Source organism: Platichthys flesus, chromosome 11, assembly GCF_949316205.1.
Source record: "Platichthys flesus chromosome 11, fPlaFle2.1, whole genome shotgun sequence".
In the NCBI taxonomy this organism is placed as follows: domain Eukaryota; kingdom Metazoa; phylum Chordata; class Actinopteri; order Pleuronectiformes; family Pleuronectidae; genus Platichthys; species Platichthys flesus.
In genome coordinates this window covers 9,721,147-9,741,788 of record NC_084955.1, presented here as the reverse complement: position 1 = coordinate 9,741,788, position 20,642 = coordinate 9,721,147, and the positions used below count along the sequence as shown (strand labels likewise).

Here is a 20,642-nt window from a genome sequence, read left to right as displayed (position 1 = left end):
TCTACACATACTTTAAGCCAGCTTATTATTTCATTTGTCATATATTCTCTAATAAGTGTTCATGGGTTAATCAGGACGTTACAGAAGCCTTAAAGCAGTGGTGTCAAACTTAATCACAGAGAGGGACAAACAGGGTCAACATTTATTAAACAGGATAGACGAGATATTTGATAAAGAGCAAAAAGAAAACATAATTGGGTAGGCTACATTCTTCTTTTATGTACATGTGCCAGAGCCATATGGTTGGCTTCTTTTCTTGGCTGCCAGTTCATTAATGTTTGGATTTAGGTTCTGTGCTGCTGAAACTCTCAAGAGGGAGAGAAGATGTGCGTCAGTGAGACGTCTCCTGTGTGGGGTTTTGTTCATCTTCATCACAGAGAAAAGCTGCTCACACAAATATGCAGTGTTGTGCCAGTTCACACTTAAATTTAGCTAATTCACGTTCATAGTTCATTTATTTTATTTTCAACTAAGTTCACGGAGTCCCGGGGTATGGACTGTGTGTGTGTGTGTGTGTGTGTGTGTGTGTGTGTGTGTGTGTGTGTGTGTGTGTGTGTGTGTGTGTGTGTGTGTGTGTGTGTGCGCGCGCGATGTCTGGGAGCAGACACACACACACATTTTCTCCTCATTCCTGGTATTTCACATGATGGCCTGATACGATGATGATTACAAAAATTAGGGTCAACTTGAGTGAAGCTCAATCTGTCTGGAGTGGACGTCACTCACGTTCATCGTATGAAAACTGATTAAAATAGGCATATTTAATTTTATTGCGGCCTTGAGTTTGACATGTCTTCCTTAAAGTGTTGAGGATGACGATACAATAACAGAGACCAGGGCTAGAGCAACAGTAAATTGTATGGTTCTTAAGTGTATTTTTTCTACTATATTTCCAAATATGCATACTACTGGACACCTGGAGATATAAATGTTCATTATCTACTTTAAAATGTTGATTACCTCAGTCCTAAATGTTCTACCATTGCACAGAACCATACTAAATGCAAGTTTGTGTCAATCCCTCCACAGCCATGCCTCTGTGATTTAGAGGTATTTGGGTCAATTTCAGTGGAGGTGGAGGTTAGACCTAGTTCAACTTTTAAATAAGCATCTGCTGATGTGAAACAAGCCATACAAGAGAAAGGGACTGATGATCAAGAATCGTTCAATAATGCTAGAAAAGTGGAGAGGGTTAGAAAGGGATTTCAAAGAGCTCAGATATTCATCAGTTGACAAAGTCTGTTAATGGAGATTAATTAGACACAATCATTTGGGATGAAACTGCAGCATTAGCGTTATGAGTGGCAGAAAATGCATGAAGACATCATCCAAAATGTGAAGCATAGGACGGACAGGAGCATTATGACTTGGGGTGACTTTGTTGCCTCTGGGAGCGGACAGCCAGTCAGAGCCAAAATCTTAAACCAGTAAAGATGCATTGGAATGACGTCAAAGAGCCATTCGCACCAGACATCTGAACAATATGTGGGCTGAGGCAGAGCTGTGACGATGACTGGTCTAACGTTTCCCCTTCAACATTGTGCAGGTCTGATCGGCAGCTACTGAAAAATGTATATTTGAGGTTGTTGCTGCCAGAGGAGGTTTTGACCAGTTATTAAATCTACGCATTCATTTATTTCCTCCAGCAGCACTGTGAATGTTTAATGGGTGTGTTTGATTAAGACACAACATATACGAACAGACTTGTATGTGTGTTATTACCTCAAGCACATTCGGCTTGTTTGTCCTTGTGACTTTGATTAGGATCACATCACATTTCATAAACAATTAAAAAAGAAAACCTGCTAATTCCAAAGGGTTCATACACTTGTTTCTTGCCACTGTGTACATACACTCGTGGACCTAAACACAGACTGAACAAGCCATTGTTCTCCTTTCACAGCAGACGCTATCTCTCCCTAATTGGCTCAGCAAAAACAAAGGAAGGGCCTTGGGTGCCTGGCTGCAGCTCTGCTCTTTCGGTCTACAGGGATGCCCTCTGCTGTACCGAAACACAGCCTTGGATATGACTAACCTCTGTGCTGTCTAAAGAAGGCCAGTTCCTGATTATATGGCACAGTTTCAGGGTCTATAATGAATCAATAAGCAAGCAAGTGCACTTTACTTGAGAACAATTTAAAAAACAACATGCACAAACCCTGTGGGTTGCCAAGCATCCTTGTGAACTCTGCGATAGCACTCCGAGGCTAAGCATCCCGCACAATGTTTAGTTAAGCCTCGTTCTCATTAAGCCTGTCCAGGCTGCAAAATCACCACACTGCCTCTTTCCGGCAAAAGTTAACGACACTATTCCTCCAACCACGGCCAAGCACACTATTGATAGGCGATAAGTCGTCTTCATATGCAATCCGCCGCTGTCAAACTTCCCCACTGCTTTTACAACAGAGAGAGAGAAATACTGGGGTCATGTCGACTGTAGGTGTAATTTGTGCTGGTGAAGTTTAGTTCAGCAGTGTGAAATAACTCTGAGACAGGCACTGTGATATATGACCGTACCGCTGGCATCATTGATCTTAACTTTAACTGCAGCAGTGCAGTGGTGGATGATGGGCTGTTATATTGCAGAGAAAGGGATCACAGAGGGTATAAAGTGACCACGCCATGTCTCACCGGTGATTTGTAACAGGCAAACTTGTCCTCCTTTGCCAAGAGACAAATGAGATTGGATTCTCCATGTCTGTATTCTCCACTAATTTCATAATCTTCTAACTGGAGGTTCCATAAGGCTATAAAAGACAACTGGGTAAGAGTTAAACATTTAGCCACACTACGTCTCTTGTAATGGTTTCATATGCCTTTGAATTTCTTTTTGTCATACATTATAATCACAAGCACTATGTGCAAGTATCAAGCAAAATGACAAGGAAACAGCACCCCCTTTTGGGCGACATTGGTTATAGCACGTGTCTGAATTTACATCTCTTTGCTGCATCAGTCCAGATCTATTGACAGCAGATGTTAATATCAAAAACAAGCATGAGATGATCACTCAGACAAACCACAGCTGCAGTCATGCACTATAAAATACCATCCAATCCAGCACGGTTAATCTGCGGCCGCTGCGGCCCTCTCAGTTTGAAGGGTTCAAATTCCTAACATTGTCACAAATGATTAAGCACAGAGCGTCTGATGAATCATTTCCTAAAAAAAACAGCAAGAGCTTGAGTTTCCCTAGTTTGGACTTTCCCATCAACATCTAATTACATGGGCTGTAGCATGAATAATCCATGTGCCACTTTAGGGACAAAAATATGTCAACACAGTCAATCTGCAACTTCTGTCATTATTGATTCAGCATCTGCTCAATGCTTTTAAACCACCTTTTCTACCACTTGGGCTGATTACAGGATGCCTGTGTTTGTGTATGCAGGGTGAGTGCTTGTCTGCACAATATAAATCCAAATAATTTCTTATTCAAGTATTCCTCTGATCAACAAGACAGTAAAGAGATGTCTTGCTATGGGTTTGAATGGTTACTACATTTATTTTAAGCGGTCCCAGTGACTACTATAGCTTACAGCTAAATGTAAAACTAATTAGATTTTTCAAGTGACCATTATTCCTGTAACATGTTGTCATAGAGCTCATGCTTGCAAACACATCCTGAGTACTCCGAACAAGCACTTCATTTGGGCACTGAACTAGCACATGCATAATAATGACCTTATTTGCATATATTATGTCAGTCTGTTTAGTATGTCAATGTTTGGTAAATTTCTGGGTTTAATCGTTCAACAGACATTTTAATTGAGTGTGTTTATTGGTTCCATTGATGCTCTGACACTTGTTCATCTAATAGTGGATCTCGTTTGTTCACCAAACGGCCCACAGTACTATCCCACTTAATGAGAGGTGAAACTTAGTGAGGCAGGAGTGAATGATTCCTACATCATAGCTTAATTATCTAGGGGATTTATTTTACAATTAATTTACAAAATAGGAATTGAAAGTCAATAAACTAATGGTGCTATATCTGCAATAAATTAACTAAGCGGTGATTGCAATCACACTTTAATGTGCAGCAGGCTGCAGCAGCAAAGAAATACCTCTCATATCAACAAATTAGATTTTTCATTGATTGATTTTCAACATTTAGGTAAAATTGCAGAGAGCATCATGAAGAAAAACTGTGATTCTATTAGTGACATTATTTTCTCAACATCACATTATATATATATATACTAAAAGTGTATCGCTACAAGTTTATGAATTAATTTTAAACTTATGACAAATTCCTAGGGGACTACTTAGACCATAGTTGTATTTAGGAACAGCCCAACTTCCACAGCTTGCCTTCGCTAAACTACTGCACCAAATGGAAATAAAACGTTAAGACTTGATGCTTAAATTTGTCTGACTTTAATTTCTGTCTTTCATATTTCCCCAAAGCATACATAATTCTTTTATAGCCATAAGTGATTGTAAAAACTGAAAAGCCTGTCTCCATAGCCTATGCAGTAGTGAAAAGAGATTCTCCCATCTTACTACTTTACTCTCATAACAAATTAAACAAATAAAATTCCAAATTCCAATTTAAGAAAGTAAATTATGCATAGAAAGGATTCTGTTGATGACTTTTAATTTAGCACTTTTTATAAGATGAATTTAATTGATTTTTGTATTGTCACAACACCAAGGATGGTTTAAATATATTTAAATAACCCATTGTCTCGACCAAAACATACAGCTGGAAAAGGAGACACAGGCTGGTGTCTCTAAGCATCACAGATGGTTTAAAATGACTTCCATAATATTAAGATAATGTATATTGTGGTATGTTGCAATAAATAAAAACTAAATTGTATCAAATCAAATTTGAACTTCCTGGTTTTTCTCATTTTTTTTCTCAATTAATATACATTTGAAATGAGAGCCTTGGATGAGACAGCAATCATGTGTTAGATAGTAGTGACCTGGGCGGGTCACCAAGAAAAAATATGTAATGGTGCAGTAAAGTCTGTAATGTGCGGCTGGTTAAGTGGTCAGCATCCCCTCCCACAAAATACATCCAACATCCCTGTAGTGGGCCGAGAAACAGTGACATATTAAAGACTAAGAGATTGTGCTGTCATAATCACCCTCCAACGCAGTAAACTGTATTTATGAACTCTAAAGGTCTTGACTAAAGGTTATTCAATTATAAGATGTTAAGATTTCTTATGGACCCCAGAAAATAGTGTAGCACAGTCACTTTTATTTATTGTGCCGTTCTTCAAGCCAACTGCACTAAAGAACATGGTGGCTGGTGAAACTTTACTATAATCAGAGCAGCTGAGGTGCTTTCAGGGAGCCAGATGATCTACAGCATGGTAAGAACAGCAAGGACACTGAATAGTTTAACAGCTCTGTAATCAAAGAGAAAGCCATGTCCTTATCTAACCTACACAGTTTTCTGAAGTGTGCTGAGGGACCCGCTCTACCGTTAACAACAGTGGCAGAATGTAATAAAACAGGCAGAGGTGTAGAGAATGCCGGAGAGCTACTAATCCATTCATAACACTCTGCTGCAACTGCAAAATGTACAATACTGAGGAGGAAATGACTAACAGGAGTAGGGTAAATAATGCAAAGACAACAACATTAGTCTAAACAGTGGAAATCTAACTTACAATATTCTCTCCTTGAATATAGCCCAATAATATTATATCCAGTCTGAAACATTGAGCCTAACATGGCAAGTTAAAGCTGTCAAACTATGTTTAGAACAATGAATATTCATACCCGTAAACATTTAGAACCAATTGGAACATTGTAAACTGGCCTTCCTCTTCTATAAATCATGGTGTGGTAGTGTTTCGCCCATCTGATGTGAGGAGCTTCACATGTCAAACGTTAGCCTCTCCATCATTTTAAATCATGTTGTTTGTACTGTCATTTGAACTGTCGACCTTGTGCGATAAAAACCACTGAGGTGTAAGTGTCAGTCAAGTGTTGCACTGGCTTCCCCCCCCACTTCCTCAGCCGGTCCCTGCTGGCCGCGGCCTCAAAGACGAAGCCCTCCGTGACCAAGGTCTCACCATCCTCCTCTATGTCGGCTTCAGACTCCTGCTGAATCTGTCACAACAACAATGACAACATGCAAACCAGGCCACGCTGTGCACAGTGTGCTGGAGCACATTAAATAATAACAAGGTCATTCGTGCCACAATAACTCTTCTGCCCTGCTAAACATGACACGGTTAAATAAGGACACAGTTAAGTGACAGATCTTTATGAGGACTACGTCATGTGATGAACTGAAAGCAAAGTATGATGGGCCACAAAAACACTATGTTTAAATAACTACAAGTCTTAAGAAACTTTTTTGTTTTGTTGTGGCATACCTAAAAGATTCAGCTCAAATTGTCAATATTTTGCCTAATTGTTTGAGCAAAGGAAGGACTACAAAGCTATAAGATATAATGGCGTAAAACCATGAAGACAACACTGAATATTGGATATAAGATTATAAAGCGGACATCTTAAATTGGATAGTGAAAATGAATACAACCCCTGTGAAGTTAAATAAATTGATCGTCATTATTTCTAGCAGTATAGAAAGAATGATGCACACATACCTTTAGTGTGTGTATGTGTAGATAGACACTTTATAAACCGTCCTCACTACCGAGCTAAACGCAGCAGTATTTTACTTGCGTCGTTCCAGACCGCTGACTAAGCACCTATATCTCAACTTTTGTTGGGAGTTTCAAAGCGCTTTCCCGGATTGCTGTTTTCTCTGTTGCAGAGACAACTGCACCTGTTGCTGCCTTTGAAGGCAGAACTGACACTAGGAATGTCGAATAACTGGGCCACAGCCAGAATCGAAAGAAATATGACAACGAGCATGGATGAAAACAACACAGCTATCAAGACCGCCGTGAATCAAACGTCTGATGTAACAGCTCCTAACTCAGATCGCAATGCACTGAAGGCATTTCTGTAAAGCAAATTGGATTTTTCCTCAGGCTACGAAGGGTTTAGGGAAAGTTTTATTTATGTTTTGACTCTTCCTCGTACTTGAGGTAATCGCTTTGATGGGAGACCAGGTAAAAGACGGCCAGCTTAAGAGTCCACAGAGACAAGTATACAACCTTAAAAAAATGTAATGCTGATATTCTCCTCAGAGGCACGTTCTCACATAAAACTGCACACACACTCTCGGCCAATGGTTTGCATCACTACGTCCGCTACAGCATCACTACTTTCAGTAGTGGACCTTTAGGTTTAGAACGCAGTGTAAATGATTCTATTTCGAGTCGAATATTTGTGTGTTTTTTTTCTGTTGTTTTATTACGTCTGAAGAAGTGGTCACTTTGGGTGCAACACTGTTTACCCCTGAATAATGACAAAGTGTTGTGGACTCAAACACTTCACCCACCCATCCATCGGCATCGGTAGATAATGAGTGAATTATACATTTTTCGGTGACCTATCCCTTTAACAGCTGCTCGGCAACTGACAACACTATAATGAAATGTATGCACATTAACTGGTACTAGCCCCCACCTCTTCAATGCAGACTTTTCAAAGAATTCTTCACTTGAATTATTGCAGCAATACTGCAGGCATGCAAACCTCTCAGCACCAGGGAACAGAGGACACTGACAAAATCTTTTTTTCTGTTTTAAAAACTATTTTAAATTGAAACAAGGAAACATATTCAAGTTTTACTGAAATGCAGCTTGTATCATATTTCATACTGAAATGTTTGGATTAAACATAACAAAACAAGAGGATTTATAGGTATCGCTTAGGGAAGGAAAATAGGTTTGACAAAAAAAATATATAATGTTCATGTTTGCATATAAATCACAACTAATATAAACTTAACTCCAGACAATGTGTTCTTTAAATGATGGTGAAAAAGTAATTACATGTCATTGTCAGTTATACCTAACCATGTCATCTTTAAATCAAGAATAATATGAAAACCCCAATAACATTACCTATTTACTCTGACCTGTGAAAAATTAGGTTCATAAAAAATATATATGATCATTAATATTTCAAATGTTTGGAAAAAAATCAAAGCTTCACAGTGTATTAAACAACATGTTTTCATCTCCAAACAAAAACAAGTGGAGTACGCCACAATCACAACGAAGTGAGTCCAAAACACATTGTGCTGTCATGTGCAAGTGTTGAGCTTACTTGCTTCAGTCTTCAAGATGGAGATCTCTGGTTTCTCTTGACATGTCATTGTTCTTTGCAGCGCCCTCTGCAGCCATGGACCAGTTATTGTATTTCACATGTCGTACTCAGGTGTCCTTTAAAAGGGATCAGAACATTAATTAAATATTGTCGATACTGCAAAGATGGCCAGTATACTTAGTTGTTAGTATATTTAACACTGTCTTTCCACTATTTCTATAACTTTTAGAATTGAACAGATGACATCACTTCAACTTACGGGAACAGTACTCAGTAGATCCATACCTCCATGAGAACAAATCAGGCTACACTGAATTTCACACACTGACAGATGTAAGTCCAAAAAAAAGCCTGATGGTTTTAATCCAGATTAATTAATCATACCCCAGTAAATCAGTGAAAATGTAAAATATATACATATATATTGCTAACCTACACCAACCAAATGCCTAGGACAACATAACCTCCTGGAGGTAAATAGATTTCAATCTTAGAAAAAGTCCAAAGTTCTGAAAGGGAAACATCTTGGTGCATTTTCTGTTGGAAATGTCAATGACGTATATCTGGAGTATCACTCAGTTTTTGAGAGTTGCAGGTTTATGATTTCTGATCACAAATATCGTCATAAAAATCGAATATTTGTCACCTACCTCTTTTAATACCACTTGTCAGTCTCTTTCTGTAAACCAAAAGAGAATTAAACATCAAAATGAAGAACAGGACAGTGTTTTCAAAAGCAGATTAATTAAAATTAAAATAAACAACAAATAAGTGATGAATATCAGTGCCAATGTAAAAAAAAAAAAAAAAATGCTGACATTAAGTGACATTTATTTCAGCTGTTGTGCTAAAGGTAATTAGCTAGCTTGGTTAGCTAGTGTTAGCTAGCTAAGTAGATAGCAGCAAAAAACAATGTAATGTCCCAGGTCAACATAAAAATTGCCAAAAACTGAGTTCAGGCATTAAATTAATCATTTCAATTTAATGTTCTCTCGTTGAGAAATAGATTAAAAATAGATTAAAAATATATTTGTGTGTGTGCGACTGTGGAATGACAATTTAGCAAGTTAGCAAACATGGGCTAAATCTGAAATAGCCATTAGCGCCTCATGGAAAACTTTAATCACGACAATGGGCTGTTTTTAACTCGTCTACTTTATCATATTTGAATGTTGTCTGTGCTTACTGGTCGCTTCTTGATGTTTTGCTTACATAGCTTGTGTGAAGTTAGAAGAGTTATCTAATGCTCATTATAAAAGCTAACTATGTAACAATATGTTTTTTTTTCCGGCAGTCTTAATCAAACTTAACTTCCTCTTCAGTAGATTGTAAAACTAAATCTAATGAAAGTACATGTTTCCCTCACCTTCCACAGTCCAGTTCACCACCGAGCTTCCTTCGCGTGCTCGCACTTTATTTTGAAAGGGGCTCCAGCAGCCGAGTGACTCCCGGAAGTTTTGGTTTCCTCACCTGTCAGTTCTGACAGTGTCCAGCCGCGTCTCTTTGTTTGTTTACGGGAAACATGTCTCCTCTTGTCGACAATCAATGACAACCCCGCGTGGTCAACCGGCACTTTACTGAGGACAGCGTCTATCACGGTTAGTGCGAGTCCCGAGGTGAAAACAACCGACTGCTTCTGCTTCAGCTAGCCACAGATAGCCAGGCGACGCTAGCTAGGAGCTGCTAGCTAACTGTTATCAGCATAACAGATCGAGCGCTCTTGTCGCTGTAACGTCAGGTATCGACTCCACGTTGGTTTAGATCATTGCCTGGTGGGCTTGTTTTATTGCTTTTATTCCGTAGCTTATTTTATAACCGTCTCTCATTGTGTTTTGTCGGCTGTCAACACAGCTCGTGGAAGCTAACAGCACAACGTTATAGCCTCGTATGCAAACGAGACTGGGTGATTGTTTACATGTCTTCGCTTCTCTGTGACTGTAAGTGAACACGATTTCTCGGTTGATGTCGTTGTTATCCTTTTAGCTTTTAGCTCTCCTGCTGTATCCAGTTAAATCTAACAACATGGCGTTGTTCTTCGTATCCTGTGTTGGCACTCAGCATCACTTTCGTTTTGAGGGGCACTTGCTGGAGTCACTGTCTGAAGTCCTCCTCACGAGTCAGCCATGTCTCTATTGGTTTCTATTCATGGTGTGGATCCAGCAGCCCTGTCAATGTGTCCTGCAGAGGCTCAACTCCAGTAAGAGCTTCGGCCTCTAGTGTGAACAACTTGGCTCATCGGTGTTTGCTGCATCACGGCCATCATCACCATGTAGCATTAGCTGCTCTGAGGTAACAGGTAAAATCTCTCCCAGTTAGATGGTGTGGAGTGCTGATATTCTTGCTGGGAGTCAACTGGCTCAGTCACCTCCTGTATCAACAGGCCAGTGTTGGTACCTGAGCACAATCCAAGTTAAGATCTGTTTTTAAACAGCAGGCATACTTATCTCATGAAGCCTCATACTAACATGACATCGTTCATAACTCCCTCCCTTTTACCAATATGTGATTGTGTCTGCAATAAAATGTAGAGGTTTGGTCATGTTTACACATGTCAAGGTTTTGTGGAATAGATTGTTTTAATAGGCCATAAAACTAAAGTTTGCTGGAGCTTGAGTAAATCTTTCACCATTTATTGTAAGGCTGGTTTGATGATGGTGATACTGAGCTCATCCAGGTCAAATTAGATCTAATTTCATTTGTCTAACCCGTATTCACAACTCACGATTGCCTCATAGGGCTTAACAACCCGTACGTCCTCTGACATCCTCTGTCTGTGACACTCAGTGACAGTGAGGGATCCCTGTCCCAGGATGGACAGATGGGCAAATAGATGCCACGAGTAGCAGAGCACATCCAAAAACCACATTTAAAACATTCATGAGAAAAGACAGTGTCTAACATGCAGGGCTGAATAAAATCTATCCCATTCACTGTGGTCAAACCTACAGTCGACTCTAGACCTTTTCTGAACTCCTGCGTGAAGAATAGCTCTATCAAAACACACTTGGTGCACTAACATTTTTAGCAGCTAAAAATACAGTTACCCTTGGTAAATTACCTAGTTTTTAACAAGCTTGAAGTTTTTTGTTTAAACATTTAATTCCTGATAGCTCATGTCCAAATGTCTGCAGTGTCCAGTTCCTGCACCAATGGATTTTGTGAAGAAATAGTCATCTCACAACGTAACTCAAGCATCAACTATGTAAAGTTATAATACTGGAGCAAAATAAGCGCATCACTGACCGCTGACCTTAAGATTTCCAAATAGATGAGCAGATCAATTGTATAACAAATATCATTTTTGCCTCATGCTTTAGGAGAGACGGTCCTAACTTAAGCACGATCAACTAATGTTTATTTTTAGTAAGCAGTCATGGTTTTGTCTTTTCCATAAAAACAGAAAGGAAATTAATAATTTAGCTAATGAAACTCTAATGCTGTCCCCAGGTCTTCTGTCTGTCGAAGCGTCGGCCTGTGCGAGCATGGAGCCTCTGGCCGTGGATGATGACATCTGTATTCTTAAACACGAAACAGCCTTCACCACTGCTGGCGAGAGCCCTGTGTCGGTGTGTGCTGGCGACGAATCTGTTGCTTCCCACTTCGCCCTGGTCACAGCCTATGAGGACATCAAGAAGAGGCTGAGAGACACAGAGCGAGAGAACACCCTGCTGAGGAAGAGGGTTAAGCAGCTGGAGGATAAGGTATAGATGCAAAATGAGCTGGAATTAGGGATTGAGGGAGAGAGAAGGCAAGATAGGAAGAAGAGAGAGAAGGACAGCTGTGGAGAAGAACATACTGCTCATCCAGATGGCTAAACAGCGAGAGGTTTATGAAGTTTCAGTTGAAGACAGAAATGAATGAAGACTGTTTTAAAAAATTTCTGGATTTCAGAATTCTGGACAATTACGAAAATGTTCAGAGAAAGTTTGGGAGAAGTCAGCAAATTCAAAACCACACGGCAGAACACTTGCCTCTGGTAGAGTGTGCACGCCAGCATCATTAACATTGTTGGCCTACAGTTAAAGCTATAAAGCAATGAGAAATAAATCGGCTCTGTCTAAAATCAGAGAGGAGGTCTGGAAAAGCATGTTGCCAAACAATGTGTTGGAGCCCTACACTCTGCAAGAGAAGGCTCCCGAGATTGGAGATAAAAAAAAACAGGATCCATTACAATGCAGAGAGAACCATAAAAAAGAAACTGTCCGAAATACAGATGATCTGCTAAAGAGAAAATTCTGCACTACATGCTGGCATAAAAGCTTTTCTTAATCTCCATCAGTTTTAGTTTTATCCGTTGCAGCATAATTGAGCGAGGATGTGGTGGGAGGAAAGTAACTTCCTACCACAGACTTTTAAAAATATATGAAAATTTATTTCAGTTCTTCGCTGCTCTTCTGTGTCTCCTCTCTTGCCCCTGTAGCTCTTCAGGCCAGATGCGCCTCCATCAGAGGGTCCCCAGTACGTGAACAAGGCTTTCAGTGCTTACAGGGGTATCTATATAGAGAAGGAAGACCTGCAGCTGGAGCTTAACAAACTGGTGCGTCTAAAGATCAACTTTAACCTTCCTCAAACTGACACTTGATCCTGACTCTGAGATTGTGTATGTTGCTGCCCTGGAAACAATGCAAGTTTTTTAAGTCTACAGCAAATAAAGGGAGTGGGTCTTGTGACTTATTGTTCTTCTGTAACTCTAACCTGAACTAGAACTGTCAAGCATTTGATAACATTCCACAAATACAGCATGGATGCACTGATCTTACTTGGGAGAGTTTCCTCCATTGCTGTGAATGCTGACTCCCCCATCACCCCCTCCTCTCTTTCTGTGTCAGAAAAAGGAGAAGAGCGAGACTGACAGGTTGTTTACGGAGCAGCTGCAGGCCAAAGAGTTGGAACTGCTTCAGCTGAGGACAGAGATGGAGACCAGCCAAGGTACAGGTGGAGCACACCCGTCTGCTTTGTACTGTGTACAACAGCTGGGCAGAGCTTAGTAAAACCCGTCTGCAAAAGATATGTTTACAAATGATTGCGCCCTTACAAATAATCCAGTAATATAACCCAGTAATATAACCCTAACTCTTAAAGGGGCCATAACACAGGAGGGACTTTTATTTCAGAAAAATGTAATACATTTTTGCAACATATTTTTACTCAAGTTTACTTTAAATGAAGGACCTTTACTAGTAATGGAGTAGTTTTACTATCAGTAGGCATGGCTGCTTATGATTGCATAAAGGTTCAGAGTCGAATCTGTATTATTATTTATCTGTCACTTTAAAGTCACTATCATTGTTATCTATATAAACTGGTTCAGCGTGTTAATACTCAGAATCTGAGGGAACAAGACTCTGGGGCCGGAAACCCTCTGGTTTCTGTGTCTAGTCTATCACATCTATTTGCTTTTCAATGTGTCTATGTTCATACGCAGATAACTGTTGATGGAGATTAGCCAAAATGTCGTCTGGGACTAAAACAACCTTTGTTTTTATGAGATTAAAGAAACTAGTCTTTCTGTAAATGACGTACGGTAAATTGAAGAATTGGCCCAGATATCCGATGTCCTCACAGAAAGCCCCAAAATGTTGGGTGTTGCCCCCAGAGGCTCATTTGTCATCAGACAGTAGCCAATGGGCTCAGAGATTGCTACTAGTGAAACAATTATGGTAACTCTTCTGTACCAATAGGACGCATTCACACTCAAACATTTCAAGTACAAAAGTTCTACAAAAATGAGTTGAATCATTTCCTCAGTTGCTATCAATGACTATTCAACATCTTGTATTTTGTGTGTGGGCAGTGATGAAGAGCCTGAACAGCCCTCAGGACTACTGGCAGGTGGACCAGGTCAGCACCGAGCTGAAGATCCATAAACTGCAGGAGGAGCTGGAGAGAGTGACACTGGAAAACAGCAGACTGTTGGGGAGAAGTGGGGTGAGTAAGCTGTAGAGCAAAGAGCAAGGATCAGGACAATGAAGGGTACAGAGAGAAGGAGATCTGAAGAGGACAGTGTAAAAGAGGTAGCGTCAGATGAGGGGTATAACTTGAAATGAGGAAAACAGCGGAGGAGAGGTGTTAGGGCAGAGAGGGAGACAGAGTGACACAAGAAGTTCTGAGAAGAAGAAAAGAGGAAGGATGGCTACAAAACTGCAGGAAAAAAAGTTCATTGCTGAACGATGAAAGAGTACACAAAGTGTGTGGCTTGAAGGTACAAAGGAGTCTGATGTTTTGTTCTAGGAAATGATAATGGAAATGTACTTACAGTAAAATGGCGTTTGATGCTGTGCATACCTCTGCCAACGCCCAACAGTCAGCCAAAGAAACCACATTTCAATACACTAGATCCAGATTGTTATTTGGATCAAATTGCATACACTCATAAATATCATTCCCCTTAACATAACAGATTTCTTCCACCCAGATCCATGAATTATTCTCTGAGAAATCAATGAAAATGTGAACAACCAAACCCTGATGGAAATGTTTCACATAACTTCCCTCTGTTTTAGGAGGAACCCCAAGGCCTGAATGGACCAGACTTGGACATGACTTGTGACACAAAGTGTAATGCAAGGTAATGTTTGTTTTGGGAATGTAAAAAACACCATATTGGGCCTTATGAAAAATATAAGCATCAACACGAGGAGCCAGTTTGAGATCATTTTTTAATTTTTAATTAGTTAACTGCACAAAACAAGATGTGAATTTAGTTTCCCCTCTCTGCTCCTGTGTTCACTGTGGGATGTAGTTGTCGTCTTTGGCCACTAGAGGAGGGTGCAGCTTAATACATTTGAACTCCTGCCTGCATACAATCTTATGATACGCAGCTGAACCTGTTTCCATTAGAAATAGTTCAGATTTGCCCTACAGTGTTTAGGAGCTTGACAGCACATGAAATCACTCTAGTTACTGTCATTAGCACTGGCTTAGATTTCAGGAAGAAGCTTCTGCTCATGGTGCATTAAGGTTGTGTCTTCAAAAAGAGTGGTGTTATTTTTTTTTTTGGGGTTTCTGGCAGGTGGTTGAAGTTAAGACTCTAAAGTGTTGATGAGATGTTTTGTTACCTGAGGTGTGGATAGGACAGTCTGCAGGTGTTGCTGGCCTCAGGAACAAGCTGCCACGTTTGAATACAGCCCATGGCTCTGTTAGCGTTTTTAATTGGTGCTTCATAATTTAAAAATGTTTATGTTGTAAAAATGTGAACTTAACGTTCAGGTGAATATGCTAAAAATCTGTGAAGCTCATCTGTGGCTTGTTGAGCACAGTTAGCAAATGTGTTAAATACAGAGACAAACCATCTTGCAAAGTCTTTTAACAGGCCCCTCCAGGATCTTTTTGTAATTTTGTAAATAGATCAGGCTTCTTTAATCAGGCATCCTGCTACTTTGGACCAAAATGATGTCTTTTGTGACAGATTTACGTCTTGCAATCGCAACAAACAGGTGAAATTGAGCATCGCTTTAGTTTAATGACTGAGCTAATGGTAACTATGAGCTACTTCGTGCCAAACTATTCTTCTCATCCTCTGCTGAACGAGATCCAGTCCGACAGATGGACGCTTCTAGCAACACAGGCTGTGTAGAAAAGCTGAAATCTTGTAAATATAATGTGTAAATCAAATAATGTGTTGATCCGCAGTGAGAGGGGCATGCAGCAGTTGTGCCAGGAGATGCACTGTGAGGTCACTCGTCTCCGCCGGGAGCTGAAGCACCAAGCAGGCCTGATCAGGAAGCTCAGGCCGTTGATCGGCGAGATAAGACAAGGTAAGAGACCATGGGCTTGTCAGGGCAAATCGCAATTTGTGTGAATGTGCTAACCCACCAGCACTGCTCCCCTGCTGCCTTTTCACACCTCCTCAGCACGGGGAGCATCTGTATATCCTATATACCCCTATAGCAATTTATCACAGGTTAACACTCACATACAAGGGGTGAGAATCTTTAAATGTCGGATTTCTTCCAGATTTATGTTAATTAAAGTACTCATACTTTTATCTTTAAAACACAGCTAACTATTTTCTTTGGTTTAAATAATTTCTCCTTTTAAATATCTGTCCCATTTTATCGTATATTTTCTCTTGTATATATTCCTTTATATTCTTCTTCTTATAAAGCTTGCTTATAATTCTACTTTTAAGGCCACCCGTAGTCAATCTAAAGAGGTGAAATAAATATAGAAATAAAAGTGTTGATATTGAAGGAGCATTAGTTCATGTGTAGCCTGTGTATGTTACTGCTGTAACACTGCAGATAATTGTTTTATTATAATTTTTAAGGGGGTGTGGTATGTATGATGGGATATAGAAAAAAGACTGGAGTGGGACTATGATATTTTCTTTTAACCGTCACGTTTAGTTTTTATGTTTAAGTTTAATTAAAAACCACAAATCTTTGACTCATGACATTTGGACATCTTTTATATATCACAGTTTTTTTCATGAACAATACTTATAACAGATATGTTAATACATTATTTTAATCTGAGTGTGAGTTAGTGTCAGATTTATGGATTTAAGCCTTGCTGCTCTAGCCAATGTGGCTTATTTACTATACTGCTTCTCATCACATAAGGGAAGGCTTTTTATAAAAAAGTACTCCTAACTGAGAAAATTTCTCCCTCTGCTGCTCCTTGTTATAATTTGTATAAGGGTGTGATGAGACTGCACATATTATCTTAGCACTCAAACACTTTGATAAAGGATGTCGTGAAATGGTCTGTCCTACCTCGCCCCCTCCCTCTGTGCTGATGTATTCTACCCGGGAACAGATTACCTCTGTTGCTGAAACCCTCTGAGTGTCAGAGGAGGAGACCAGGAGGTGAAAATTAGAACGAAATATGGCAGGAAAATAAATCTTGGACTATTTATTCCACTGAATAAGAGGGTAATCCTGTAACTTTGATGAAACCGATGGAGAGAGAAATAAGGGAAGCGGGAGTGACAAGGAGAGGGAGACGAGGGGGAGCTGTGTATTTATTCAGTCGTATTGTGCATCTGTATTCTTCTAATGTTCCTCCTTTGGAATCACTTTTATTCAAATGCTAGACTCAAGAGGCGCTCTCATGGAAGAGTAACATGGACGGATGGAATAAAGCCACTTTTTTAAACCGAGATTGAGATTATACCCCACTGCTCTGTTATTATACTGTCGGGCCTTTTGATTATGACGATGCCTTTTGTTCACTATAGCTACCTAGATTTAATTCACCTGTTAACAGTAATTGGTACAATATAGGAAGAAAAAAAAAAATTGCAGGAGTTCAAGTTCAGTGAATAATTATAATTAGTACAAAGGCAGTCAAAGTAAAGAAAACGTTTTTTTTGCAACCAAAAATGTACAAATTAAAAAACTATAATGGCTCTTAGTAGAGCACATGTCTCCACTAAGGCCCAACAGTCCCTGTAAATTCCATCAGGCTGCACCTTTATTCTTAAAATAAGATGAAAATATTACCACTGATGCTGCAGCTTCCTTTCATGAAATTATCCAAATCACTTTGTGATCAGGTTCTCAGCAGACAAATGTCTTTTGCCGCTGTTCATTCAACCAAATCTGACATTTTATTTTCTTTCTCTCTCATTTTTCCGCTCCTTCTACTCTTCACTCTGTCTCTTTCCTCCTGTCCCTCTCCAGCTGGCTCAAAGGTTCCAGTCCAGTGTCTGGATGATGTGGAAAAAAACAACCACCCAGTCCCTCGAGTGTCAGTGCCTCGTCCCCCTAGTGCCCCCCCACTCCCCTCGTGTTCTGGGCGCCCCTGCCTCCCTGTTGGTGGCCCGCTGGGCCCCCTGCTGCCAGACAGCCTGAAGGAGGACTGCTGGTACAACGGGCCCTGGCCCTCCCAGAGCTGCTCGGGAGAGGCTCTGGTTGGGAGCTCGGCCGGCCTTCCCCCACCTCCCTTGAACCAAGCTTCCCTAGATGAGAGCTCCAGGTCCTTCCCCAGTCCCCCCAAGCCCAGTGACGCCGTATTCTGGGAGGGACACTCTGCTGCATCCAACTCCTCATCCTTAATGGGAAACTGCAGTCCCAGGAGCCCTCCAAACACTGAGTGGGCCAAGCCCTATTGAGAGGGACTTTGATGGGATAATAGGTGATTATGAAATAGTTTGTAACTGGATGGATAAATGATGAAAGGATGAATGAATGGACTCTGCAACCCTGCCACATAGCTACCACCTAACCTGCCTTAAGTTAATTAGACCACTCCTCTGGGCTGAGCTGGACCGGACCTACCAGTTGTGGGAACTAACTGAAGCCAGAGGAAGCCTTCTCGAGGTCAAGACTATGTAAACATACTGATTTCTGTGCGCACTGCATCGGTGAACATATCTGACCGTGCAGAGGGAGAGTCGAGGACAGACCCTCGGTAGAACTAATAGTTTTTCTGTGAGTATAGTGTCCTTGTATGCACATGCATAAGTGTGCACAAGCATGCATACAAGCAATTGAACTTCTGTGTGTCTATGTACGCACATCAAACAGCGCGTGCCTGTGTGTGCAGATCAGTGCGCAGGCATCTCTCGCCCGCCTGTTATCTGTATCCTGTCATAATGAACCCAATAGGGCTTAAAGGGCCTTGTTCTCCATTCACAGTGGCCAGTGATCACCGGGGGCCACAGCTGGACACATAGTAGTAGAGTTTGTAAAACTGCATTTAATCAAATGCAGGTCTTTTTACATTTGATCGCTGTAAAGTCAACAAGGAACCTAGTCCCATGTATGTGTCATGGTCAAGTGGAGAAAGCGTTGAGGTCTGTGGACTTGGTTTGTTTGTGTCTGTGCTGTGCTGGAGACAGACAAACACCTACCTGTTGGATAATCACTGATTTTTGATCCAAATTTTAACTGCTACCAAATAAACTCTTTTTCTCAATCATTATTTTCATATCAGTCCTTATAGATCATTATCAAAGTAGGCTGTCAGTCGATCCGTGCTTACCAAACACATTATCATAGCATTGAGATTTTTGAGAAGATTGCAAATGATACTTGACTAAAGATGACTTGCTTTCTGAAGTTAAACACTCTATCTGCTATGGCACAAGAAAAAGGTTTAACTATTCCCACGGTAATTTCACATGTAACACAAGCCTCTGTAAAGCTGCCTGTTATCACATAATCAATCTTCTCATAACTACTATCAAACAATATTTGTGATGTTTCATCTCAAGTGTAAAGGGACGTGTATATGTAAGGCTCTGTATTGTGGGGTGTTTTTCCTGCGGGAATTTTATTTTGAAGGACTCATGGAATAGAATCCATACTCTGCTGTATTTTGGAGAGATTTGTTTGGAATTGTATCTAAATTCTGTACCATGCTGATGTTGAACTATTTGACACATTTGTTTTGCAGTACAAGGTAAGTTGTTGTGATAAGATGGTCATTTCTCTTTGGTTTCTTTGTTTTTTTTAAGTCAGATGACGAGTGCACTAAAAGAAAACGCATTGGGAGTAGAATACAAGATGAGCAGAAGGAATATTGAGCATATCTGTGTAAATCTAAACCACTCTGCCAAACGCAGTGTTGCACTCCAGACCATAGGTTTTAGTTTGTTTATTTGTTTTCTCTCCAACTTCCAACACATCTGATCATTGTCAGAGGTGTTTGAAAGGGTGGCAGGACAATGAGCGCATGAGCCTGAAGAAACATGAGCCGCGTCTTGACAAATAGGTGCACAAAGAGCCTGGAGATCCCTGGATAAGGTTTCGTTTTTTCCCCATCTTCTGCATTCTGTTTCATGATAGCTGTGGTCTTTTATTTTTTGATTTTTACAAATGTTATTTTACAGCAGTAGTTTCATACTTCTGTAAACGATTTGCAAACCAAAATGCAATGTACAGTAGATACGGATTATATTTTAGATTTTCTGCACTTCAGACTGTTTGTAAATATGATCGATTAAACAAAATGAAAAAGGAAGTGACCGTGTGAGGCTGCTCTGTGTCTCCATTCATATTTTTAGCAATCCTGTGGTCCCATTTAATAAACTGTAGGCTTTGGCATTTCTAGCTACTTTACAGTTGAAACCAGCAATAACGTTCTTTCTCTGACTTCCTGTCTACATCAACATTTTCAGACCTTTGCTTCACACCTCATATCACAGTATCAATTCCTACTGTCTAACTTAAGACTACTGCTGCTGAAACAACCTGTGAATTTAATACCTTATGGGTTTAAACTGTTTCACACAAGCAATTTGAAAAAATATATTTTGTCAATGCTTGTCCATCACCTTAAAATCTAAATTTCAAGAAAATCTACCTTCATAGGAGAAATGTCTACTTATATTTTCACATAGTAAGTAAAGCTACTGCACTAACCCTTTAAAATAACAAGAGCTTCAATGGATTTCAACTGCTGTCACAAAAAAGAGAATAATAGACAGCCTATTGCTGTATATTACAAAGTTATCCCATTACTCCGTGCCATCTTTGGAATAACATAGGTACAACACAGCAGATATAAGAGACCTCACATAAAACAATAAGACCCAATAA

The 20,642-nt window shown here is 40.1% G+C and overlaps 1 protein-coding gene across 1 annotated transcript; it reads left to right on the top strand.

Annotated features, from left to right (window-relative positions):
- The first annotated feature begins 9,608 nt into the window (after positions 1-9,608).
- azi2 (5-azacytidine induced 2) lies at positions 9,609-20,064 on the top strand. Its single transcript, XM_062399414.1, has 8 exons — positions 9,609-9,752; positions 11,602-11,855; positions 12,575-12,691; positions 12,984-13,083; positions 13,949-14,082; positions 14,658-14,722; positions 15,787-15,911; positions 17,781-20,064. The coding sequence occupies exons 2-8, from the start codon at positions 11,637-11,639 to the stop codon at positions 18,209-18,211; spliced, it is 1,191 nt and encodes a 396-aa protein (XP_062255398.1). The 5' UTR covers positions 9,609-9,752; positions 11,602-11,636; the 3' UTR covers positions 18,212-20,064.
- The last annotated feature ends 578 nt before the right edge of the window (positions 20,065-20,642 follow it).